The sequence below is a fragment of the Echeneis naucrates genome, chromosome 13 (assembly GCF_900963305.1).
Source record: "Echeneis naucrates chromosome 13, fEcheNa1.1, whole genome shotgun sequence".
NCBI classification, from domain to species: Eukaryota; Metazoa; Chordata; class Actinopteri; order Carangiformes; family Echeneidae; genus Echeneis; species Echeneis naucrates.
In genome coordinates this window covers 20,243,095-20,270,961 of record NC_042523.1, presented here as the reverse complement: position 1 = coordinate 20,270,961, position 27,867 = coordinate 20,243,095, and the positions used below count along the sequence as shown (strand labels likewise).

Genomic DNA, 27,867 nt, shown 5'->3' with positions numbered 1-27,867 from the left:
GAAACTACTCCTTATGATCACCTCCTGAAACATTTCCCTTTTGTGGTTTGGAGGTGTGTCCAGTTGCATCCAACTACAAGAGGAACCGTTAACAGGCCTTTCAGGCATGGGAGGTTTTAGGGAGTTGGGGGGGGGGGGGGGGCAAAGCAAGGAGCGCTAAAACATTTAAGTTAAAGAAAAGAAAAAGAGGGGAGAGTGCGATTGAGTAACAGAAGCTGTACTTTCCTCCTTGGTTGCCATAGTAACAATGTTAACTTGGGAGATGGGGGGCCATGTCCGTCGTGCTTCCTCCGATCAGAAGCCAATGTAATAAAGGATGGCAGGAGGATCACAGCAGATAGGTAAGAGGGGGCAAGAGAGGAAGAGAAGAGGATTTGTCCGTCTCCAAACTTGTGATGTTCAGGATGATATGTCAGCTATTTTACAAGTTCTTCCCTCGTTTTTTTTTTTTTTTTTTGTCTTTTTTCTTTTTTAGAGTGTCAAGTCTCTGTAGCACCCGAACCAACCCAGACAAAGCCCGAAGCCTGACCCTGCATAGCCTGCCACAACTACCCCATTAACAGAAAACAGGCCCAACATCAATAAGAATGACAGTCACAACAACATCAATGACTGAAATGATACTTTTAAGAGCAACACAAAATAATTACTCTCTTCTTATTCAAGTGTCTCGATATAATAATATTAAAACAAATAAGAACAATCTTTTTTACTAGACAGAAAGAGCACTGTCTCTCTTCTCTCCGTCTTCTTTTGGCTAGAAATCTCAAAGATTCATAAAACAAAAACAAAACAAAGAAAAACATTTTGAAGACATCCAAAAATACAAATGATAAACAATACCAAATATAAAAAAGCCTCCCCAACAATATCTAAAAACAAGAAGTAACAAAAAAAAGGAAGGGGGGTGGGGGGGGGGGGAGAAAGATTTGATACAGAAATTGCAATAGCGTTCTATACATGGCATCACTGTACAAGGAAAGGAGCAAATGTCTGGTAAAACTAACCACAATGCAATACACTGTCACTGACATGGAAAAGGGGGCAGGAGGATGGAGAGAAAGGGGGTAACACAAGGTGGCGAAAGGGTGGGGATACTGGAGTTGAAAAGCAGGGTAACAGCATGACAGACAGAGAGGATAGCATGAACCGAAAGTGCAGAGTTACTTAAGTAATCCAAGAACAATGTTGACTTCCTTGCAACACAGAACTGTTTTTCTTTTAATAATAACAATAATAATAATAATAATAATAATAATGGTAATAATATCCATCATAATAAAACTTCTTTTACAGAAAACAGTAATAACAGTAAGAGTAACAATATTGACCATAATGCCTTCATGGACATTAGCTGTAAAAATGAGTTTTAAAATAAAATAAAATAAGAAAATGAATAACAGAACATAAACCAAACAAAAACAAACAAACAAACAAAAAAAAAAAACAACCCCAAAACAAATAAAACCAAAAAAAACAAAAAAAACAAAAAAACAATGAGAGCTGGTTTGTCCTGTGCGATGTTACTGAGCTCCATCTTTGGAGAGAGCGGTGTTGTCGCCCTGTTGAAGACTGACCCAAAACCCCCGCCGCCCGGCCAAAAAGGAGCCGCAGTCGAGATTTCAGCCCGCTCCGGAATGATCTGCTCCGGGTCAGCAGGAGGGGGGAGAGAGGGTGAAGCAGACTGAAGCTAAGAGATACCTCTCCCCTTCGCTCACCCCTTATTGTCAGTCAATCACTCACATTCACACGCAGACACACACACAGTCAGACACAGTCACACACACACACAGTCAGACACAGTCACACACACACACACACACACACACACACACAGTCACACACGAATGAATACTTTGGGTTTGTGGCAGCAGTGTGTATGTTGGACTCAATGTTCTTGCAAGTGAGGCTGAATCAATTCGTTGGCCAATGAGGCACGAAATGAAGTATGCAAACAGTAAATAGGCGAGAAAGGATGAAAGGGGAGCTTAAGGTCAGTGCAGCAGCAGGGTTTGGGTGGGATGGGCGAGGTTAATAAGGGGAGATGAGGGGGGGTTGAGTCAAAAGAGGAAGACGGGGGAATCCCAATCTACCCACGATGGGAGGTGAAAACAGCAGACAAACAATGAATGCTGGATGTCTGTGCAGAAAATGCTGGCACTTTGACCTTTGAACCCTGACGTCCCACCTATGAACCTCCCCAACCCTCTGACGTCTACACCCTCCCCAAAATTCCCCCCATTCTCACGCAGACTGCCCTCCCATGTACAGATGGAGACAGACAGATGGACGTAGAGTGCCCCCCGTTTGGGCAAACGACGGTGGTTTGGCGTGATGCTGCTCAACTCAAGTCAACACAACTCCGGATGGCTGATATGGACCGCTGTACACAGGATACACCCTGTCCTGCAGGAAGACACGGGGACAGAGGAAATAGCATCAGTTTGATCATTTCAGAATTTTAAACCAGAGAAAAACACGACCCTTCTCTAATCTTAGTCCACTGATCTTTTGTTGATAGCTGTAAATTGAGTTACTATAATTTGGCAATATGTTTCAGGATCAAACACATCTTATGTGTGTCCAAAGGTAATCAGAGTAAGCAGTTTTCAAAACTATAGCACAAGGTCTTTTATGATTGAACAAGGCAATGCAGCTTAAGGCAGGGGCATCTTCTTATAATCATACCTATAGCTGTCTTTAGATTTCAAATTCATTCTTGCACAAAGAGAGAGGTTTACCTGTGCTAGACCCCAGCCTGCTCCATGCTGTACTGCAGGTCAGGGGGCTTGTAGCTGAGGAGCATGTCACTGGTGCAGGAAGAAGGGTAGCAGGCTGCCGCATGAAGTTCCCCTTCCACATCACACACTGCATGAGAAATGTGCATCTTTTAGTGATATGGACCAAGAAAATCCACACACTGTTACATGTGTTTTCATGCCGCCTATTGACCTGACTCTTCCCGCTGGTGCAGCTGCTGGCTTCCTGTCAGTGACGTCTGGCTGAGAATGTCTGACATGCGAGCGGAGCTTAAAGCCTTCCCAGCCAAAAGGCTCATTCCAGACATGGGCTCTGCCTGGTCCTGAGCAGAAAGGGAAGAACAGCTTGAAGAAGAAATTTAATGAACAGCTTCCAGCAGCTAATATGACTTAGAACTTTGTGCATGCAAACATTTATTTTCTTCCCTCAGCTATATTCCGTTAAATGAGCTCTCTGACATTTCACTCATAAGGAAATGAGCTCGTCAACTACACACTGGCAAATATCAAGATGTCTTCCTCCCATTCTTTTGCATGGGATCACACTTAACATTACAATGAAACACTCATTGGGTCTGATGTGTGAATTATCAACAAACTTTCACTTACATAGGCATCATCACAGGTCTGGATGGTGTGGTGGCGCTGTAGCTGTCCACGGGACCTGTAGGCGTCACCCTGGGGACCTCGTGAGTAGCCCACACCATTATGATCAGGCACATCCATCACCTGCCCCGGGGGCCTACACTCCACATGCTCAGGTTCTGAGACTATTTAAATTCAAAAGAAATAAAATAAATAAGTGAACTGTTTGGATGCTTGTCTCAGCATTGGAGTGTTTGTAATGCCAGGATACCAAAACAAAATTAATGGTAAACAAAATCAGCCATAGCAGAAATTAGTCTGTAAGTTGTGTTAAAACTGTGGCTCACCTCTAGTTGCTGGAGCATTTCTTATGTAGCCGCCATGTCTGTGTGTCGGGGAGCTGTAGGGTGGAGTGCTTCCTCTGGGAGGCCCCAGGAGTTCATGACCCTCTCCTGCCTTAGCCAGCAGGCCCTCGTGTGGGTGGTGGTAGCCAGCAGGCACATCATCCTCTTCCATGCTCTCTGAGTGAGGTAAGTTAGGACAAGGTGGCTGGGCTGGGTGCTGCTGGGGCTGGACCTCTGGGGTTCGAATTTGGAGGAGGTGGAGGTAGTGCTGGCCTCCGGAGGCACCTTGTGGTGCCGGTGGCTCCAGGCTCTCACCCTGGCTCAGCTGGTGGAGAAGCAGCATCTCTCCATATTCTTGGGGTGGGCCGCTGGGTGGCGTCGGGGGTGCTGGGCATGGGCGGGGGCTTTGCCTCTTCAAGAGGGCAGCCAGGTCTTGGGGGGGCAGCCTGGGATCGGTGTGGCCCGTTAAAGAGTGGCGAGGGGAGAGGAGACCTTGTAGGGTGGGAGTCACGTGCTGTTGTGGGGGGCGGTAGTCCAAAGGAGTTGGGGAGAGCAGGGCCTGCTGTAGTGTAGAGGGGGTACCATAGCTGCCGGTTCCCACCGCCCCACTCTGGTAACCCTCCAGGCTGGGGACTTTGAGGGAAGCTGCCTGCAGGTAGGGGCTGAAAGAGCCGACCACCCCGGAGGCGCCCCGGGAGGCAGCAGCAGCAGCGTCGCCAGAGAAGAGATGGGGATTGAACTGGGCCTGCTCATAGCCCGATGTGAAGCGGCCAAGGCTGCGGCTGGATGGGAGGGAATGCAGAGGATAATTAGCTGCCTGCCCTGTCTAACTGCAACATGTTCCCAGTCCTCTTTGGGATGCATCACCTAGCTTTCAACAATCTACGGGAGGCTTTCCTCAAGTCACTGGACAAAGACAGCCTAACAGTCATTCAGGCTGGGTCCAGGTTCAAGTTGACTGTTGTATTTCAATATTGTCACATTTTCTCTAAATAAAGGCAGTCCTGGTTACAGAGAACTGCGTATGGGATGATAATATTAGGGGTCACAGGATGACTTATCTCCTACTCCAACTGGTGGGACCTCTACATATACTGTACTTTTAAAACACATCCAACCACTCACCCAGCTATTCTGAGGCGGAGAATTTGTTGAGGATGTCGTCTCAGGCAAAGTCGATGTAGGAATTTTGTTAATTTTCGATACTGGTAACAACAATAAAGTCCGTATTGCCTGCCCTTTTATACATTAAATATCTGGCCTGATTAACAGTATTACTGTCTGAAGCATCAAAAAAACAATTATGAATAAAAAAATTAAAAGAAAATATGCTGTGCACATGGCAAAAATGTAAAACTCAAACAAAACAGTGTGGAACATACAATGTTGAACATGAAAATGACACCAAAGGGCATGCAGGTGTCTATTCAAGGTGGCAAGCTTATGGAAATAAAAGAAAAATAAAACGATGGAAGTAGACGACACAAAAACAGTCCAGTGGCATTGTTGGGAAGGTTTGGCAGCCATCAGGAGACGTGGTGACAGGATGGGTGGGGTCACCTGTGCATCTCGGCGTTGTCTGCGCTCAGCTGCTTCCCGAGGACCCTGTGTCCCCCGGGCGTGGATAGAAAGCTACCCTGTCTTTGTGCCTCCACTTCCTGCACCTGAATGGTCACCTGTACAAAGAGTTGATGTAGATATTTATTATTGATTAGACAATTTCCTTCAAATACTTGAAATCCAATTTGGATCTTTGTAATCACCTGCTGTTGTTGTGGTACACCCTGTGCCAAGGGGACAGTGGGGCGGGCAGATGGTGCTTGTTGATTGGTCGGTAGAGTTACTCGAGGCAAGCCTGTGGGAGGTGGGCTTCCACTTTGGCCCTGGTAGAGCGCTGGAGCACCGTGCTGGTACTGCACTTGTGATGGACCTCCTAGGAGGAATTATTAGAGAGGCGCCAGCGAATTTCTATTATCTCTCTTCTTGTCATTGTTAAGCTTGGTCTCAGTTGGCATCAAAATTAATGGATCCATTACATTAAGTAAATAAAATCTGTTTTAATCTCTGCATAGTAATCACAAGTTATTGTGCTCTTGATGACCAACGTGTTTACTCACCTGCTGCCCCGTTTGCACTTTAAAAAAAAAATTTTCATTGATTGTGCATAAGCTACGCCTTCAGGTACATTGTTTATCACACAATGTCAGAATTGCATGTGCGTCAGATACTATGTTTGTACAAACACAACGACTACAGAATTATAGACCCAAACTCTTTCAAAAATACTGCACCGTGCTGTCAGTTCAGTGTTCTACATCCTAATGTGTATTTAAAAATGACATCACTGTATTAAAATGTATTCTGTGCTATGTAATTATGAAAAACAAAATAGTTCTAAGCGTTAAAAAATTGGGTGGACAGTAAAAACGCACCAGAGCACCTACACCAGTTACAAGTATTTAAGCACTCTTGCAGTGCTATTACTAACCATGCCCTTGCATTATGCCTGCAGAACCAGGCGGAGGGCTCTGATTGGGTTGTCTGAAGAGGTGGTTGCTGGGATGTGTTGGCGGAGGGCTGGAGGGCTGGATACGCAACCTGAGGGAGGACAGGACAGAGTAGGAGAGGAGAAGACAGAGATATGACAATGATGTAACACTCCAGTCGATAGCGCTGCAGCACAGTATCAAGTTCATTGTTCACTGTTTAATAGCTGATGAGTAATGTGCGTGTGTGTGTGCTCACCTCTGGAGCTGGTGGGTTAGGTGACTAGGCTGGCTCTCTCCATGGCCTAAAGACAGACTCTGCAGGTAAAGGAAAATTTAATTTCACTCCAGGCTTCAATATAACAGGATGGTAATGTGGTTATATGATGGCATCATGCAAAACTGCAAATATTAAGTCTCTGTGTGCCTCAATAAAAGGATTCCTGCTGGAGAGACTAATGAGGCCACAATGCTGAATACCCAAGTTTCAGGTGAACCAAATCACCAACACTTTCTATCAAACTTTTATCTGTGCTATAGATCCCAGCATAGATCAATACATGAAGAACCTGAGGTAGCAAACATAATAGTGCTGTTCGCTTAGTTCTGTCAGTCTTCTATAGGTCTTTGTGACACCTGCTTTTCAGCCTCTGAGTACCTGGATTTGCTGGTGGAGGATTTGTTGCTCTTGCTGGTAGAGGATATGCTGCTGCTGGGTGTGCTCCAGGAGTCGCTCATCCTGCTGGGCTGCATACATTTTCTGGAGCTGCTCACACTCCTTTTGGAAACATAGATGTTGAATGCAAATATTAACTATTCTTGATTCCACATTTGAAAACAAGGGTGCCAAAATAAACAACAAAAAACAAAAACACACTCGTTCAGATTCAGAAAAATGCTCTTTGCTGCAGTTGGCTTTTAGGATTCTCATAACATAACCTCCTTATAACCTTATTATCCTTCAACTATAAGTCACCTATTCATCAGCACTAACTTATTGACAACTTTCACATACTATTGTTTAAAGGACTTCTAAATAATCCCCATCCGGCTGCCAGTTCCTGCTTCTACTGTAATCTTCAAAGCAGCCAAAGTTTAACAGCATGCGTCATTGCCTGACTGTTGCCGCTCAAACGTCATGAACTTGACCAATGATACTAATCAATTTGAGGTCATGCATCTCATTTGGCATCAAACACCAAAAATCTGAACCAGCTTCCTGCTACATGCAGATTTGGAAACCTGTTATTTCTAAGGATTCTGTCAAGTCCAGATTTATGAGAGCAACAGGCTTGTCAGCTTGTGCGACCATTTGCAATGTGCTTAATATACTCTGAGGTCATATAAACAGTCCCTGCATGTGTTGACCCTAAGTGCCGTGCCATCTCTTCAGGGGTCTTTACCTGGGGACATGTCATGAGTGTTAACCTTTCCTATAGCCCTGTTAACCCTCTTACCACTTGAGAGTAAAGATAATCCCAGCATGTAAGTGCATAAGCACCCACTGTGAACATGATGATTATCTCTCTCCCAACCTACGCCTCCTACTGGGTGAGGTAATCTCATTGCAGTGTCACTGCAAATGATGTGATGTCTCAAGACGCCTGTTGAGGTTTTCTCAAGTAAGAGACCCTGCTTGACCTGACCTTAAGAAATTCTCTTCACTGTGACTCAGTTTTACAAGGAGTCTAAATCATGTCAGCATTTTAATAACAAGATAACAAAAGAGTCAAAGAAATATATCCCTGCTCTGCAAAATCTGTCTGTGTTGCTACAAAAATTCCAAATTTCCGAATTGGTGTCCCAGTGAAATTAATTCTTGGTTATTAGGTGTTTTTTTTTTTTTTTTTTAAACGTAGCATGCATCTTTTCATTTTAACTTTTCTGCTTCTGCGATACCTTGAAATAGTAGCAAAGGCAAGAGGAGAGTGCTGGATTTAACCAGAATGCAATCAGCTAGCTGGGATCTTATCCCTGTGGTTCACATTTGGCAAGTGACTGTTATTTAACTGTTGCATTACAAAGTTTAACTCCTCCTGCAAAGCACTGATTTGGAGTGATGGGGATCTTGTTAGGTATTGCAGAGAGATTCAAAATGGCATCAGAGTAGCTGCAGTGTATAACCATCTCTGCACTTTTTGCTTTCAGAGCCAAATGTGTTGCATCACTGTTTAGAAGTCGTACTTCTGTCAGCAGAAGTCCAAAAAAATTCTGATCTCAGCACCTGGTGAGGTAATTGTTGACTCATTCATATTGATCTGCCCTCCATAGAAACAACACTTGATTTTGTCCTGTGAACCCTGATGAAAGAGGAGCTGTACTCAAATAAAAATATATGTATTTATTTAAAACTTATGATAAATCAGAAAAATGCACAACAAAAGACACAAAAGTCAGAAAAGATGGCCATTTAATGTGACTTAGGCATGAATAAATTGTCAGTTGCACCATTGTTCTCTGGTGATTACTGAGAATTAAATTTTCTGCCATTTCATTACTTATTAGTTTTCCACAGTTATGTGTTGATATGTAGAACAATGTACCTGCTTGAGTTGCTTAATGATGCTGCTGTTCTCTAGATGAGCCTTGAAGGCCTGGATGGTGGCGGCGCCGTCAGAGAATCGTCTGACAGGGGAGAAGCGCTCCATTGGGAGATGAAGGGTGTTACAGTCCTTATAGCTGGATCTGATAAGGTGACCGCAGGGAGCCAACACAAACATGCGCATAGCACAAACACACACATGCATTCACAAAGACACAATACGACAGAACGCAGACACATAGACACACAAGGGACACAAACACATACAATCAGTAACCATTCACACTTATACAAATATTATACGTATCTAAATTTAATACGTAGGAAACCTGAGGACGTCAAAAGTCCTGCTATGATGATAGAACACATAAAATAACACGTTACGTTACTGTAGATACATACCATTGTAAATGGAAGTTCATCTAAGGAATGCTTCTTGAGGAATTTTTCAGAAAAAGCTCTTTCCTCAACTTACCAGTGATGACAGACTGTGCAGTATGTCTGAGATAAATGAGTCGTCATTGTTCAGTAAAGGGGACACGAACATTTAATATGTGTTGGCATGCTTCAGTGAAAACTAAATTATTAGGCATGGTGGACAGTTGACAGCTCTCATATTTGCTGAGAATAAAATTTTTCATTCAAAAAAAAGGGTCCGTGATAACACAATCTTCAGCGCCACTTATAGTTTCACACATCAATTTTACTTTAAAAGAGGATGCTTCCTTTAACAACCAGCACAAAATTATTCGTCTCAAACCTTATTTTAGATAACCGGTCCTGCCTACCGCTGCATCTAAATAAGAAGACTTGAACATGAAGGAAAAGCACATCCAACATAAGTCAGAGGGAGACGATACTAATGAGGGTAAACAGCTGGACAACACAGAGATAATAGTTCAGCTTTTATACATAAAGCCTGTCTGTACCTTTAGCATGAACACATCACATACCTGCTCTCAAGGTTTATGCTATTCTGAATCATGATTTACTGTCCATGTTGAGGAGTGTCTGCCCTGTCTGTGCCGAACTCTGTACCAGCAATGCAGCTAATGACAAAAATATCTTCCTTCTTTGAAAGGTGCACAATCTGCACCTTGTGCCAGCACTTCATCAACAATGTGTGTGTGTGAGATCAGCTGTGTGTGTGAGAAGGAGAGAGATAGAGGGCTGTGCTTGGTACTACCCTCGATTAATACATGGGTCTTTATGTGTTTGTGTGTGTTTGTGCATATACAGCTCGGAGCGGGCGTATCCCTCACCGGGTGTGTGTGTCGGGGGCCCAGCCCCCCCTCTGGCGGGGGCCCTGGGGCCGCTGTGCCTCTGCAGAGGGCTCGCCATGCGATGTGCTCATGAGCGCGTGCGTCGTGTGCCGCTTCGAGCGGTTCGCCAGGTACCTGGGCCGCAGGGAGGGGGGGAGGACGGGGGGGTGAGGGTGGGAGACAGGAAGTAGCGCTGGTCAGCTCTCTGTCCTCATTGGCTAATGGAGACGGGGGGGACGGCCCACCCCATCCCACTTCTGCCAATGGGTGCCATCATTCATATCATCTTAGCCAATCAGAAAAACAAAGTAAGATTACATGTTGTTGTTAAAGCTTATGGGTATCCACAGCCCCCAGCTTCCAATTCAGATATTGGGCTGGTTGCTATGTTTAATCACTGTTTTTGCAAGCTTCAGAGTTAGCAAAGCTGTGTAAGAAAGAGTGAGAAAGTTGGGAGGCTAATTTGGCATTGGCTGAAATGAGACAGACAAAGAAGTTCTTTGCCAAAGAGTTTGAGAGATAGGAGGGCTGGATTTGTTGGCAGATTCAGTTTGGAATTGTGGCAGAAGACACTTGCGCAATGGAAAAAGGAGGAGAGATGGGATAAGCCCCACAGAAGAGTGGCCATCTCCCATGGGAAAAAGCAGAGCAGCCTCAAGGCACTCACTCCCAGCAACCCAGGACACCAGCGAAGTCTACAGAGGCTGCTGTCTGAAGAGGACCAACTGGGGAAACCCTAACCTGGACTTCTGAAACCAAACCAGATATCCTTACACCAAACCTGTGACTCGTTTTACACTGCTACCACCTAAAATTTAACAAACCTTTATACATATTCTACTCATTCTATCAACGCTGGACACCTCTAAAAACTCTAGTTCACAGCTCTCGTGTAAATTCTCCCCTACGCCACAATTTGCGGACTAAGCTCAGGACAAATATTCTGCATATGTTCTCCATTTTACTGGCCACTGTTTCTAAAGCCTTTTAAAGGCCTGACTTAACATTCATCAAAAATCCCACTTTCTATTGTCACAGGCTACAGGACTTCCGAAGGATCCAGTTTAGGCAGCACCTCTGTATAGTGTATCCCACCACCAAAAAGCGTCACCCTGAGTTACCTCTGTACTGCTTCTTGGTCTGGTTCTCCGTCCGAACCCTCCTCATCCACAGGAGTTACTGCAGGGATAGGGTGCTGAGAGAGGTGAAGGATTTGCACATTAGCACACCAAAATCTCAAATGATGGAAGAGCTAACAAATCCAAACGAATTCTGATGCATTCTGGTACTCACTGGGCTGGCAACGAGTGGTGAGGGTCCGCGGGGTCTCTTGAGGTGCTGAAGCTGTAGTTGAATGTTAGCCCCGCCATCGGAAGCTCTTCGACCCAGAGGCCCCATGCCGTTGAGCAGCTGCAGGGTAGGTGGCTGTAACAACGACTGCTCCTGGAGGATCAGCAGACACAAAACCATCAGATTGGAGAGGAGAGTCAATCAATTTGATATTTAGTCCCCTCCATTGCAAGATTCCATCTGACTCTAAACCAACTCACTATACCTTGTACTCCAGGTGTTGTGTGGGTTGCAGGCTCTGTGTGGGCATGAGAGTGTGCATTTGGCCCATGGTGGGGGCCAGTGGGGGGAAAGGAGGCTGGGGCACTGCACCACGAGGGAAACCTGGTGGCAGTTTCTGGAGCTCTTCCTGCATCTCTGTCCTGTGGTGCAAGGGCAGAAAGGCAGGGATCAGTCAATGGTTTTGGCTATGTACTAGATCGTTTAGAGACAGGAGATAGATTTGTTCAATAAAGGGATCCTCTGATTAATTAGCTGCCAATCAATCGTAGCTGATTTTCAGGAAAAAATGAATCAGCAGGTCAAAATGAATGCTTCTATTCATCTGACACCTTAAAACTGTCACCTGAAGTTATTACTCTGTTGCACAAAGAGAAGTATTGTGTACCATTGTGTAAGTTGTGTAATCCTGTTCCCCACTTTGTTCACTTCACCAGTATGCAACAAAAACAACAAACTTCTCAGCTTGTCATGGTTATTGGATCACTTAATTAACATTGGAACACTTAAACAACAACTGATATATCACATATTATAGAATAAAGAATGTTTCTGTTACCTTTGGTCTGGCACCCCAACAGTGTGCCGCCTCATGGAGAGGTAGCGAGCCATGGCCTCAGGAGATGGCTCCTCTCCTTCATCACTGTCCAGTGCCATGCTGCCATCCGGCTAAACACACACAAGGATTTGGTGATAATTAATGGGTTAATGAAAGGATGTGTTACAGGCAAAATGTCTTAAGAGAGTAGAAATTTAGTATTCAGCTTCAAAATCCAGGTCTTCTATTAAAATCCCTGCTGCAATGCAGTGATCTGACACATTCTCCTTTCTCACAGCATTTGTGAGTCAGCTTCAAGGCTCTGTTTGTATGTACATGCATGTGTCACTGCGTGTGCCAGATCAGCCTCTGTGAATTCTGGAGGATACAAACTGTAGTAACCCGTGCTAGTACAGCACAAGTAAAGGGCAGTCATCTAGTGGCACATTTATGAAGACCAAATGTTTGTAAGGCTGAATGCAAGAAAATGGTCTGCAGGTTAACCAGTTTAATTCCCATGCCTTCAGATTAAAAGCAGCATCAGTTAAACTCTTGGTTGCATTTTGGGCTTGATAAATTAAAGTTCTGTATGATCCTTGCTTTATCAGGCATGATCATTGCTGGCTACACACTGCAAGGTCAATGCAACCACTTGGGCGCCATCACTGACTCACCTCAACAATCTGGTTCTCTGGGTTGATGAGCTGGACATGGGGAACAGTCATGCTAACAGGATTACCCTGTGGATCTGTCTGCTGGGCAAGCGCACAAACACAGACACACACAGGTCAAACTGGTCATGGGAGGATTGCACTGATTCTCTAATAATCTCCTTAGTTCAGTAGGACTGGCAGATGTGGGCTAAAGCCAATCAACTCAATTCAGAGGATAGACATGAAAGGAAACATTCCACGCCTGACGCTTCTATTATACAAAAGCAGTGAAGAAATCATACATAGGGGCTTCAACAAATCCATAGTTATTCAATCGTTCATTATCAACCGTTACCTTTAAGCCAATGAGGAGGCTTAATATACAGCATTGGATCCTTAACAAGGGGTAATGTTATACAACCTTTTTCACCTCTATATTAAAGGTGCCTCATTTGTGATCTAACAGACCTGAAATATGTCAGCCGAACTGGGAATTACATCCAAAAATTTCCATTTTACAAGAAAGCAAAGGTGGACTTAACCTTCCATTTTAACATGCATGAAGAAAATTACTCAAGATGACACAACTTGAAAAATATATTTACCCCAAATTGGCCCATAAACTACTGGTATTTAAAGAAAAAAAAACACAGAATATAATTTCAAGTTGAAAAATATACAGTATGCCAACTAACTTGATTTATTTATGTAAAAATTCAGCTGTTAGAGGAGGGAGATCAAATAAAGTGTGTAACCTTTGCAAGAGATAACCAGCTTATTAGGGCAAAGTTCCTTTATCACAGAGGTGATTCCCAACAGGAGAGCAACTACAATGTCTGACTCCAAAAACTCCAGTTGCCTTGCACTTGTGACTTTTAATATTATGACGTATGGTACTTTTCTGCAGAACTAGCATTATAACCATTGTGCATTGTAGTCAACATTGCCCAAGATGCACCATGTTAGGTCAGCGCTGCACAACAGTGAATTGAGTAAAATGTGCCTATTGCCTGCCTGTAACCTGTGGCTGTGACAGTTCATCAGGTGTTGCTGGGTGCAGAGCCTTGTGTGTGTGCTAAAACCAAGAAGTGCTTTTATCATGGTGATGGCAGTAACAGCATTGCGAAATCCATGTCATAGTAGAATGTGGCACTGGTGACATTCAGAGAACCAGCAAGCATCTGCCCTTAAGACACCAAGAATTGACTCATACAGAAAGTGCCAAAACACATGATTCATCAGTGAATTTCAGGAAACATCAAGACAATGCAGTGACCAACAAGCTGTCGAAAATATATTTACAGTTGCACAATAGGCAAACCCGCATCAATGCTATCAAGCTGTTAAGAGTTTATCATATGATAACTAACCTGTATAGCATTTAGGGGATAGCTAATGGAGCGCGGCGTAGGCTGTGCCACGCGTAGGGTCTTGTGTTTCTTGAGGCGGTCAGCCAACAGACTGTAGATGGCACTGTAGTGATCGTATGCATCTGTTTGTAGGGACTGAGTGGGGAAAAAGGAGAATAAAAATGTGACTGACTCTTCGACAAAAGGGCGTAGCTTAAATATTTCAACACAAGTAAACTGCATATTTGTGTCCAACCTGAAGTGTACTCTCTTGTTTAAAGCCCATCTCAGACATGGCTATCAGTACTTGCTCGTTGATGAGCTCCGTTTCTCTCTCCGTTTTCACCTGTTCACACTCTGCTATCAACTGAAATGGAGAAGTAATGGCAAAAACAGATGGAAGAGGGGCAGGGTTGATAGGGAACCGTCAGGTGACTGATGAATGACCAGTGTCAAATCTCAAAACTTTCTTTCTTTCATTTCTACACTTCAGTCTAAGGAGGGATACAAAATTTCACATACTATGTTAATTAGTGAGGTCAGCTATATCTCCACTGTTTCCAGAGAGAACTAAAGAGTTCTTCAGTATGGGCAGGGCCGTTACATCACCTGCCCCAGACTGAAGATATCTACTGTTGGACACTTCTAGAGAGGTCTCACCCTGTCGAACTCTGGGTCTGGGTCTCCTTGTCTCATCCACTTGTTCTTACAGATCTGCTCCATGGTCAACCGTCTGCTCGGCTCCAGCACTAACATATGTCTGATCAAGTACTCACAGTCTACAGTAACACAGAAATATACGTACATTTCTCACATAAGACAACACCACTTAAAACAGAATACATGAAGTGTGAGAATATAAAAAATTACTTGAAAAAAGAAGCATAGTAGTAACACCAATATTGTTTCAACAACAATTTTTCAACATTGTTTTCTCGCTAATAGTAGCTCTGATTTTTAATCAGATTTGATCATGTGGCATAGTTCTGAAAAATAATGTACCTAACCTACATTTCTTATGACATCTCTTTCAAAGGGTAACTGATCATACTTGATCTTGAAATCAGATCACTCACTCTTTTCATACTCAAATGCAAGCTTTAAAAAGAAATGGCAGAGGACAGTACAAAGTATATAGAGCAGTTGTTGTTGCTGTTTGACACTGAAGGTATCTTAATTTAATTGCAGAAAAAAATCTCAACATTCACAATTTCTTAACACACTGCCTATCAGCTTGTTCAGTCAATCATGATGATTTATATTAAATAGTGCTTTAAATTTTCTTTTTACCAATGTGAAATGTATTCAAATACATATTTGAGCTACTATTCAGGAGTATTTAAAACTTAAGAGCTTTGGTTTTTGACTTGAATTTATTTTGAAAACTGCTTGGCTCTTAGATGGAAACCAAATTAGAAAGATATTGCACTCGTTAGGCTTGTGGTCAGACATTAGATAGAGCGAGTCAGAGTTGTCCTACCTGTGGACATGAAGAAGGGGATACGGAACTTGCCGCTGAGGACCCGTGCCCGCAAATTTTGTAGAGTGCTGCCATCGAACGGCAGAGCACCACACACCAAGACATACAACACCACACCTAAGCTCTACAAAGAAGAAAGAAGAAACAAACACAACGTCAGACTGCCTTCACCAAATAATTATAAATTAATCCTGAATCCAATACTATTTATATTAAGACAAAATCCCTTCTTTGGGCTCATTCAGTTCTCTTCTGTCTTTTTAGGAAGCTCAATCCAGTTTGCTGTATCGTCTATTGTGGGCCAGCAGGCTCTGACACACACCTAGCTGACTCACCCATATATCTACTTTCGGTCCATCATACTCCTTGCCCTCAAAGAGTTCTGGTGCAGCATAAGGAGGGCTGCCACACCATGTCTTCAACAACTGGCCTCGAGAAAACAGGTTACTGAAGCCAAAATCTGACACGAGAAGAAGACAAGTTAATTCAATCTGATCACTTTCTTCAAAAGCACAAATGAGTAAATTCGATCAAATGAGGAAAAATGCTCAGAGCGCTTGCTGGCACTTGCCTGCACCCGCTCTCTAAGACCGCCCACACACACTAAGTTAAGTTACCCACCCATGACTTCTTTAGGGCAAAGGACAACATACACACCTGCGATTTTGATGTTGAGGTTGTGGTCCAGGAGCAGATTCTCAGCCTTCAAGTCTCGATGGACAATGCTCCGACAGTGACAGAAATGGACTGCTGCCACAATCTGCTTGAACTTCTTTCTGGCGTCCTTTTCTGCCATGCGCCCATGAGCTACCAGGTGGTCTACAGGTAGGCACGCACACATGGAGAGCTCAGGTCAGAGACGTATGGTACTCAAACTGAATGTACCTGCTGTGCTCAGTAAACAGGCTCTTATGCTAATGGCTTTATTTGTTTGAAAGCCAGCTTTCCCAATAGACTGACTCAAGCTTCACATTTGGGTGAATAACGATGATTTTATGATTTAATGATAGTTATTTATGAAGAGTAAACAACTGTACATCAAATAATGACATATTTTGGCTGGCTTGTGAGGACAGTCACTGTGTTGTGCTGTCATAAAAACGTCTGTAATAGAAAATAACCCCATGTGTATTTCGTATCAGTTTAAGTCTTATCAACTTTGACTCTTCATGTCTAAAAATTACTTTAACATTGGACTTCATTGTAGAGGTGCATACAGCGTAACACAATTATTTAATTCTGACATTCTGACAGATCAAAACTCAACAAGAACAAAGGCATTATCAAAAAAACTGATCCACAACAACCAAATTCCCTACCGAATATCTCGCCACCACTGGCGTACTCTGTCACCAGGTAGATCATCCTCTCTGTTTCCATCACCTAAAGACAAACAAATGATAACAACCAGGACATGCACAGACCCCTAGAAAGACCAACATCTATTGATGGTGTGGTTCACCCATTACACAACAGGATGAGTAAGCATTGTTTGGCATACAAACAGCAGGATTTATATAAAACAGAAAGCTGCAAGTGTAGTGTTCAATATATGCTTGTTTAGGACGTTTACTTCAACAAAAAATTTCTACTCATTTAATATTCTTGCCATTTAGTGGCAAATTAGATTGCACAAGGAGCTGTTGAAGACTGTCTGACAATCTGGTTTGTGATAGGTTGGTTTGGTGTTACAATCCCCATACAGCTGGAAAAGTTGAGGGCAAGGAAAACAAACAGGAAACTCTTTCTTTCCTCAGCTTCTTCTACAGAGTCTCAAATGAAAGTGGGAGTGCTGTGGTTGTATCAGGCAGCCCCACAGCTGCACAGCAGTGAATGTGGAAAATAACTTTCCCTGGTTAAACAGCAATGGTAGGCACAGCCACCATTGCTTTGATGATGATGATAACACAAACAACAAGCAATGTCTGATTCTGGTGAACCAATTTTGCACATTTTCTTGAAATAAATATCTTGTCCAGTTTGTCAGCACATATGTACCTGGTAGAGGCGGATAATGTGGGGGTGCTTCAGCAACTTCATGATTTGCACCTCTCTGAAGATCTTTTTCAGGTTCTCATCGTCCAGCTGAGTCTTATCCACTATTTTTATAGCCACCTGGAGACAGGGAAGGGATGGATGGAGAGATAACGATGAATGATGAGGGATGGTGAAGTGGCGAAGAGAGAGGAAGCCATTAAAAAGGAAAACAGTGAAGGAAGACCAAAGGTGTTGAAGACAGAATGAAATGAAAGACAGTCAGGAGACAAGAGAAAGAAAGAATTCCCTTTAAACCATGCAAATTCTTTCCCGCTTGCTACTCATCTATCTAAATACAAACAATACATTGACATCAGTCTTTATGAATCATTTTAGGGCATGGCCCCAGCAATATTGCTGTAATGACACAATAATCATAGAGGAGCAAGGTACCAAGAAAGAGAGGATGGTGTAAGTCAAGCAGACTGAGTGTAACATAACCTGGCACAGAAAACACATCGACAAAGACACAATAAATATGCCCAGATAAATTACATCAAAGTATGAACTACACTGAACAAGACACACAATTATTGCACTTCTTAGCAAACCCAATTGTACATTGCCAGACTTTGTGTTTTGATTGGATTCTAGCTTGTTTGGCTAACCTGACCTAAACCATGACCTTCCAATGCAAGCATGACTCTTGCATAACTGCTGAGCCTTGACAATAGCTCTGGCAGTGTGGACAGCAATGTTGTGTGACAGGAGATTTGCTCTGCCACTTAGGAATGGGTGGAAGACTTTAATGACTTAATCAGGCAAAGCTAATGGGCGGCCCCAAAACACAGCTCCTGCCAAAAATAGATGAGTGAGTACAGTCTGTGTGAAAAAATTAAAATCGAGTGTCCTGCATCAAACACATGGGCAGAGAGCCATCCTGAACTCCCCTTTTCCTGATAACAGACATGAAGATGATGCGTACATCTGAAACCCAACAAGGCTGACATCCTGCTGCAGAGAGGAAGGGGAAGTGATGGTGAGCAAAGAGGGGGCTCCTGACAGCAAAGAGCCACATTTATCAGTGGATTTAATCCAGATTAGTGTTTGGGCCTGTATGTAATTCCCCCTCAGGAGCATCAGACAGCTGTGTTAATAAATGCTTATTGGTAGTGTTGAAGTCCCTGCTATATACTATGTAGCCAAAGTTGCGGCTTTAAAAATATTATAATCAAATTACAACGTAGAACACAATGTTGGCACTAAGCATTGAATGGATGATACCTCAGTGCAGTCAAAAACATGGATGCTTTACATACAATTCTGCAACCCTGCAAAGCAGAAGATCTCCACCAAATATGAATTATACTCCAAATTTTCTTGAGCTACATTGTCACAGTGATGTTCACCTTTCCTTAAAGTGACTTAATCAACAGATCACTGCGACCATAATATTTAGCAATCAAAGTTTAATCATGTAATTTCTGACTCAATTTTTCCAAATTTTGAAGAAATTCCCTCAAAGTATCACTGAGGTATCACAGTCACAGTGAACACATAAAAACAACCCTTGTCGTGTATGCTTAATGAGGTATTTTAAGCTGCAGGAATCTATTCTTGGCATTGGCAGTCACCCAGTTTTATTGATGTAATAACTCCCCTATGTGTCTTCTGGAGGGTAACAATGGGACATCTGGATCTCACACACACAGAGAAACGTATGCTGACGTCTACACATACAAATTATCTTTATTCTTGGGACGCCAAGTCTTTATGAATATCAGGATATGAACCTACTCTGGTTGCATACTGCAGAGGCTTGATGTGTGTCTGAATACAACTGCTTTGGCCAGGGAGATTAAATAGATGCCAGAGATGGACGCAATAGAACAAATAAGACAGCTGGACATTAAGAGTGACAATATTTAGAATTTCTCAGACTCCATATATTGGTCATTCGACTGATTTTTTTTTTTTTTTTTAACAATAGAAATGGAGCTGGAGTAGTGGCAATGCTGGCTGGTATGCTGTATTCCTCACACAAATATGTGACCAGCGTCTATCTCAAAAGCTGGGCCTCCAGAGCTTTAGCAGCAGCCAAGATACAGTAAAGGAAATGTGTTGCGACTGAGAGTTTGTACCTTAAGAGCCTCTGGATGTTCTGTCGTGATTTGGGGATGTGGGGATGGGCACTCAAGTGTGTGGACACTCACGCACTCACTCAGCTCTCTCTCTCACACACACACACACACACACACTTCTGAGAGGCCAGCTGTAATGAGATGAAGTGTCACATAGTCCCTCCGATCACAAGACACTGACCTCAACATAACACCATACCAGGGCAGTTGCTGCCCTACAGTGGAGTCTGAGTCTGAAACATTTACTGTACATTACACAACGCGCATATATACAGCAAATCCACTACATGATGGCAAGAAACCAGCAAACAATTGCTTAAATTGCACACATGATGATTTCAGGGGATTGTCAGTTTTAATAAAATAATACATATACACAATGACAACTGAACAACTGTGAGTGAGTGGTGAATGTTTTTAGTTGTTATCTTAACCCAAGCATAAGGAGTACAAGCTCTGAAAAAAAAAAGTTTTATCGGATTTTGGATATTATATTCATATAGCCCTCTTGTTTTCTTGAGGACTCCCCAATATTCATTTTAAAGACGATCCATGACTCAACTATAATAGGGTTAATCCTATATAGAGAATTGGGTCTATGGTGTAACGTCTCCTGTGAAAAGCTTGTGATGCATGCTGTGTGTTCATTTGTATTTACACTCAGTGGTGTGGTGACTTAATGTATGAGGTTAACCTCCATCAAGAGGTGACACAGATTACAACACCCTCAGGCTTAAACCCCTACCATTTTAAAACACACTGCATCATAGCATCATAGCAATCTGTAAACCTGCTATTTACAATAGCTTCTTGGTACAAAGTTAAGTGTTGCTGTTGTGCATGTGTGAGAGAAAAAGAAAAAAAAAAACCATCATACATGAGATTTTGTCTCAGCTGGTCAGCACAAGCTGCACCACATTACGACTGTAATATGCACGTGCACATACAGTATGAGTCAGCACAATTGCCTTTCAGAGATGTTCTACTTGTGTGTTACTCACTTGTATGGGCTTATGTGTGGAAATGACTCAGTTGAATATTTCAAGCTTAAAGCGCAAGACTGCAGACATGCTAGAGAGTGGAAAAACAGGCCATCATCACATTCGCCTTCCATTTTTTTGTTCTTGCAAAGAACAGGACACACTTTATAGCGAGTTGCAAGTTTTCACATGTATGTATCTAAGAAAAATTCAGTTTTTCAGTGATTGAAATTCACATGATGGCAGTGATTGGTGCCTCCAGAGATGAGAAAGCTGCTCTCTCAACAATATCACAGACAGATCTACAACCAGAGAAACACCTTTGGTTATTTAATCCGTTAACAAAACAACTATTTATTCATCATAATGTATATTTTCAGTGCGGTAGAAAATTACATAAACCAAAATGCAGGATTTTACTCATACTGCCCAAACTTTGGAAACAGATGATGTTATGAACATCTGTATTTCTTTTATACAGTATCATCAACCAAACACCTTAGCTTAGCTGTATGTTTGATGATATCACAATGTATCACAATGGTTTCACTGTTAGGAAGAAATGTATCAGCAGATCTGCTGCCATCTTCACCAAGCAACCTGTTTAATAACTTTTATGAATAAAACCCACATAATCATGATAATTCAAAACAAAAAGCTCAGCCAATGGCAGGTCAGTTACATTCAGATGTGGTAGTTGGGATTTGGAACAATCATTGTCACTATGGAAACCAGCAACACTTAAACAGAGCTTCAACATTGCCTCAGCAATGCAGAGTTGCTTCTAACAACAGGCAGTGCTGATGGTGCACAGTTCACAGTGCACATGATTTTTATCTGCCAATCGCCATTTGTACATGATTACTGACAACAAGCGTAAGAGCACAAGAGAATAACACAGACGAGGCCTGTCATGTAAAAGAGAGACAAAGTTTCGATGCTGTTCTTACGCTTTGATGATGGCTGACTGCACATTGACACCGCTGAAAATGGAACAGCAGCAGCCGAGGAGTAAAGAGCAAGAAGATAAGTCAAGCAGAGTTGCCGCCTTTGTCATTTTATTTATCTAAATTAAATCATATTTGAATGCAACTCTGTTTTTAAAAACAGAGAGGGGATTGCTGTATGTTCCAGTGCTGTGCGTGAGTGTGACAGAGGGAGTGAGTGAAATTGTTGCACAGTGCATTAGGTTTGTTACCTAATGCTTGCTATCCTGCCTGCCCTATTCCTCCTGCTCATCCTTTTCTTGCCTAAAAAAAAACACGCTGGAAAGGAAAAAGGAGACCACAGGAAAAAGAACAAGGAAAAAACATTGCTTCCCCACAGAGAGGCAGGTCAGGACATGCAGCACAGTGCCATCTTTTACCAATCACGCTCACCTTGCTGAGGGCAAAAAAAAAAACACAAGAGAGCTTTTCAAAGTCCTGTATTAGTCTGAGGTAAGACCATTACTAACTTTCTTACCAAAGTAAGCAAACACATAAACAAGTCATTGTAATTTTGTGTTCCTGTAAAATGTGGCAACTTCAAATTAAAATATTTACTTCAATCTGGTACATGGCAAAAAGGTGCATGTTTTTTGTTTTTTGTTTTTTTTTATTAGGAGTTCTGAGAAGGACACAATTTGTCAATTATGTGACAGAATATTAATGATGATAACCAATAATTTGAACAGTTCCAGAAACAAACAAACAAAAAAAAACAACTGTGTACTTAATTTTTTGGTAGTGAAGAAATTCAGGCCTTCAGAATGACATTACAATTGCTCTGCAACACTCTGGTTGCATCATGTGCCCTCACGTCATCATGATCAGTGAAAATTAGTACTCACTACAGATGCCAGACAGAACCCAGGATGACTTATGCCCAAAGTGAACGGCGATTTTCTTAAACTTTCAAACCAAAATGATCATGAAAGATGAAAGGGCTATGTTGAGTCTAATTAATTAACTGTGTAAAAAAAACAACAACAAACTAATCCACAGAATATCTGACAGTGGCCTTCAAAGGGCATGAAAAATAATTTGCACATTTGCCACCTTAAAATTGTCTGGGTGTGAAGTATCATCTTAATTGCATTGAAGCAAACAGCAACTGCAGGCCTAATTAACAGCCTATCAAATTAGAGCACAGAACGACCAGTTCCATAATATCAGCCATCAAACATCCCTAATCCCTTCGACCATATGTGTATGGAAGTAATTGCCTATATACATTGTACAAGTCCTGCCCAATGTTTCAAAAGTCTTACGAAATTTGAGAGTATTCGCTGTGATGTGCTGGATTCTCAGGAAGCAACGGTGTATGCTGGCTCTGACTAGGTTATAGCATAGAATGGAGACAAACAGGGAACTCAGCCACAACATTTTCTAATTGAAATCGAGTCAAATGTCTAGTTTGTTGATCAGCTTTGTTATTGCTTCATAGTTTTTGTGATTTGTTTAGCAGGAATAAAGTTTAAGCACTGTGAGTCTCAGTTTATTTCATTAAAAATATTAGCCCTAGTCTGACAAAGCAATCAGCAGAAAGCTATAACCTATCATATTGACGTTAAACAGAGGAAAAAAAACAAACAAACAAAAAACTCACTCACTCATTTAAACAACATTTTAGTTTCGTTTATCAATATCACCATCAAAACCATTGTAAAATTTGCACAAATTAGATGAAATATAACTAGATAAGTTGGGTGACTAAATGATTTTAGCAAAAACAACAACAATCAACAAATTAACAATTGAGCTGCTGGCATACTAAAAGATAATCCTAAACGTCAAATGCAATGAATTTGGCCACAGCTACATCTCAAAGAAGTCATTTATTGTTACCAAGAGCTTCGTGAAAACTGAAGCATCGTATTCAAGGTTCCTGACCAGCAATAAAATTTATGGCGAGGCATTGAAACCAACATTCATCAAGACAACAGCAAACATTGCTGTCTGGCATAGCATCTGTGGGAGAGCATACAAACTCCTGTTTTGACTTATACTTCACTAGTTGACCTTTGTCTGAGGGAAATGAACTTTCACTATTACAATACAGAGGTGCCGCACAGAAGCTATCTGCCACCGAAGGTTTGTGTTGCGTGTCTGCCTCTGTGGTACCAGAATTGAACAGTCCCTGTTCTACATGTTAAAGAAAAAATACATGGTTGAAATGGTAATGTGTATTGTAGAAAAACAAAACATGAAACAAATTGCCTGTTGAATGTCTTAGGTTAAAAACAAACAGACCAAATGAGACATATAAAAGGGACCATCCCTCCCTAGGCTTCTGAATCTACCAAATATAAATAGCCAGGTCCTCTTCACTGTGACTGCACTGCAGGGTATTATCCAGCTCCATGTAACAACTGAGAGAGTTGTTGGGCTATTTTTGACTAGTCAGCATTTCTCATTGGATTGTTATAAAACCTACTCCATAAAACAAGGCTCCAAAGCGCATTTCATCCGATGACTGATCATCATATCCATATTCATGATATCCACAGGCATGTTGAAGCACACTGCTATTCTTCTGATATTCATGAGCCACTGGGGACACTAAAACCCCTGCACTAGTTGATGGAAATGATGAACTGACTGGTCTGTCTGAGACCTGAGACCACCATCAACAGACAACAAACAAGGCCTCTCTTTCATTCTGTCAGTCCATTTTCCACTGTAATTTTGTCCTCGGCTGGTCTCTCACTCTCAGTTAGACAGACAGACACAGCCACATGCATATCCAGACAAGCATAAACAGGCTCACGTACAAAGAATAAAGCTTTATAACTAGCTCATCAATCTCTCATCATTATGCAGCTACAGTCTTCATTCTGCTCTTCTGAAAAGATTGAGCACATTGCTGCCCTAAATATTATACTTAAATTGCCATCAAATGCATGCAGTTAAAAGATCTTCAAAAATTTCTTCTGAAGTACTTAAGATCATTCCAAGTTTATTTTGGCATCATGAAAGCAAATGAAAGGTTCCCCAGGCTACGTGGTGCAAAGCAGATAAATGACCCATGTCTGACTGTCTGTGTGTATGTCAACAAGGCCATAGAGGTAAAGCTGCACTCGAATACCTTGACGCACCTTTCTTTGTGCCATTAGAATTTAAAGCTCTTCACTAGGTAGGGGAAAAACAATTGCAGAAATTGTCTCTAGGTGTAGGGTTAAGCTGCCCCCATTTGTTGAACTAAGCATGAATTATATCGAATGTGCTTCACAACAGCTGTCATATCATAGCAGGAGGATTCAAGTGTCATCATACACCATACTACATATGGAAGGTCCTCAGCAAAAGCTCTACAGGGAAATCAAAGTGGGTATTTGAAGAATGTGGTGGTGCTGTCATCAAATGTTCCAACTGTGGCTTTTAGGTTAGTTAGTTATTTTGATGCTACCATCAAAAACAATAAGACATATCGGACATATCTGTCACAACAGTATGCAGATAAAATCATGACAGTGAGATTCTTGATTCAATGGGTCAGCACAAAATACATACGCTGCTTTAAACAAGCCCTTCCTTCTTGGATTGGGTAAAACTTCCCCAACATATAATGAGGTCTAAACCTTCTACTTACAGAAAAAGAAAGAAGTCTTGCATGAACGTGCCATGATCAGAGTTAGAGGTTTACTGCACAAGGCTGACCTCTGGCAAACCCCAATGTGTGCATGTATTCATCAGGAATGATGTTTTGCATGAACACCATTAGCTGATAATAGTCAGTGTCAATCACCCAGTATGCCGTTAGCTGGCTCCCAGCTCCATGCAAAAACATATAAATAGGTTCAAAGAGTTTGATGCCAGCTGTGAAACCAAAGTTTTCCCTGTTAATGTTTTCATGGCCGGCATTATGGAAATGTAGTCCGAGTGTTGACGGAAATATCTACATACTGCAAAATCCTATAGACAAATTTAAAACACGACTTCGACAACTTGGTTGTACTACAGACTTCAAACTTCCCTGACAGAGAAAGACAAAAGCAACTCGCTTTATTTATTTGAACTCATCCACATTCAGGAGAGTCAGTGTTAAATAAATAAAAACAACAACCACAACAACAACAACAACCGCGGTTCTTGGATGCGCCAAAGTTGACTTCAACCAGATTTCGGTGATACTTGTAGGAGGAAATTTACACAGCAGAGCTCTCCATAACTCGAACAACACACACCTATCGACTTCTGAAGTTCATCGTTAATGTGAAGTTATCCGGCAGGGCGCTGCAAACTTTTAACCGTAGTGCTGTCTGAATGGATATCTGAATCTAGCCAAAACAGCTAAGTAGCTCGGAAGCTAAGCTGCTAGCACCGTTGTGTGTCTCCTATTTTTCATCTTCGTCAATACCCTTCCCCTCCGTCCTCTGCGCTTTGCCACACATTAACCTCGGGCCTTCCTGTTTTTTGGGGGTTTTTTTTCCCTCACAAAAAAGATCTTCTAAACTGAAGATGAATAAAATGCATCTGGTGGTTAACGTGTCTGTATACGGTGCTTAGAGGTGATGCCCCGTGTCGAGCGGACCCCCCACCCCTCTCCTCCTCCTTCTCCTCCTCCTACTCCTCCTCAACGCCAAGCAGCGGTGTCACCAGAGCGGGCTGGCCGCTGTGTCTCCGGAGCCTGAAGGCCCCAGCGTCATCCCGAGTACATGGTCGAATAAGCTGGAAATAAATCAATGACAGCTACTGGTTGTTCGCCTCAAACGGGCGGACGTCAGCCGTCTTACCTTTGCTTTGGTAATGCTGTGTGTGGCCAGTTTAACAACCGCGAAATTTCCCTTGCCGATGGTCCGCTCGATTTCATAGTGGCCCACTCGGGCTGGGGGGGGCCTGTTGGCCGAAGTGTGGCCGGGATTGGTGATGCACCCGGTGGCCGTGCCGGTACGACTGGGGTGGCTGATCCCGGAGGACGGCTGGGCTCGGTTCTGGGGGCCCATTACTGCGTGGGTCGGTCGGGCAGAGTGCGTAATCCCGGCCGCAGCGGACCCAGCAGCACCTCCGCTTGACACGGCCGCCATCTTCTCGCCTCTCTGCGGGAACAACAAGCAGCCTTGCGCAGCGCGCATCGCGGGCACGCCCCCGCCCTGCGTCATTTTACGTGAAGCGCTCCTCCGCAGCGCCCTCTCTAGGTTGTAGCCATGGCAACGACCAGCGTAACAAATGACTTCATCCGCTGAAACGTATTGTGGTTGCCTTGGCGACGAAGAAGTGCGCATTATCACTGGTTCCCGTGATTCAGTGATTCCTCGCAAAACTGCTGCACCATGTATGATCATGTTAGGGCACTTTAAAGGCACACGCAGAAATGACTGATTTAAATATTCGAGCTGAGCGAAAGGAAATTCTCTATTTGCCATTTCAGTCTAATCTAACTCCAATCTATCTTTTTTATTTTGTGTGCAGAAATATATATGCACAGATTCCAAAGGTCGAGTCTGCAAAGCCACGAATGGGTACTGGAAGTCATAATACTATCTGTGCGCAGCTTTGTCTTATGATTGTGATTAAAACTAAATATGTGTCTTATGTTCTGCTGAAAAAAGCTTTGCACCGTTGTAAATTCGCTGCCTGGGAAAATGTCACCGGTGTGCTGAGAAATGGCCCCGACCTTCTGAGGAGACTCGCTGAACACTGGGAGGAAATATCAACTGTTCTTACTGCAAATACACACGCAGAATGCAGGCGCATCCACAATAAACAATCTTAGCCATGCTCATAATTAATTTATTCAATATTTATCCTCAAGGGCGTAACTTTTCAAGTGTGTCCTGTTGGAATATTAGACCAAATTGTTCAAATTTACTGAAGAACAGAGAAATCTGAAAGAATAAATACAGTAGCACCAAGGAATACAATAAATGGGCAATTAAACCACACCAAATTAAACCTACCAACACCACAAAATATCTATGATATTTTAATCTATTCTGAGATTCTCTCACTCGATTGTAAACAGCACCGCTCCATGTCAGAGATGCGTTCCTGCATCCTGTTGCTTCAAACTGGATTACCGTCAGTGCAGTGCCATGTGTGCAAGGCGCATAGACCCCGAGAGAGACCCAGGTTCACAATGTGACAGTGTGATTATTTCCTATTTTTTTACGCACCATTAAATACATTTCAGGTATTTCAGATTTGCCATGTCTAAAGGCAGGACCTGCATTAGTATCCAAACTCTGCTGCCGTCCATGTAAATAAGCTCAAAGCCAAAAT

At 42.6% G+C, this 27,867-nt stretch overlaps 1 protein-coding gene across 1 annotated transcript; it reads right to left on the bottom strand.

Moving 5' to 3' along the window:
- Positions 1 to 424: 424 nt before the first annotated feature.
- Positions 425 to 26,669, bottom strand: sik3 (SIK family kinase 3). The gene is given in 25 exon segments (XM_029517005.1): positions 425 to 2,406; positions 2,742 to 3,082; positions 3,369 to 3,529; positions 3,692 to 4,470; positions 5,249 to 5,364; positions 5,452 to 5,621; positions 6,177 to 6,286; positions 6,434 to 6,492; positions 6,833 to 6,952; positions 8,718 to 8,859; positions 9,979 to 10,113; positions 11,100 to 11,173; positions 11,272 to 11,421; positions 11,534 to 11,690; positions 12,107 to 12,216; positions 12,760 to 12,840; positions 14,109 to 14,243; positions 14,344 to 14,454; positions 14,748 to 14,866; positions 15,568 to 15,691; positions 15,903 to 16,027; positions 16,225 to 16,386; positions 16,887 to 16,950; positions 17,566 to 17,682; positions 26,382 to 26,669. Coding segments are annotated over 24 exon segments (3,867 nt in total). The 5' UTR covers positions 26,592 to 26,669; the 3' UTR covers positions 425 to 2,406; positions 2,742 to 2,746.
- Between the last annotated feature and the right edge of the window lie 1,198 nt (positions 26,670 to 27,867).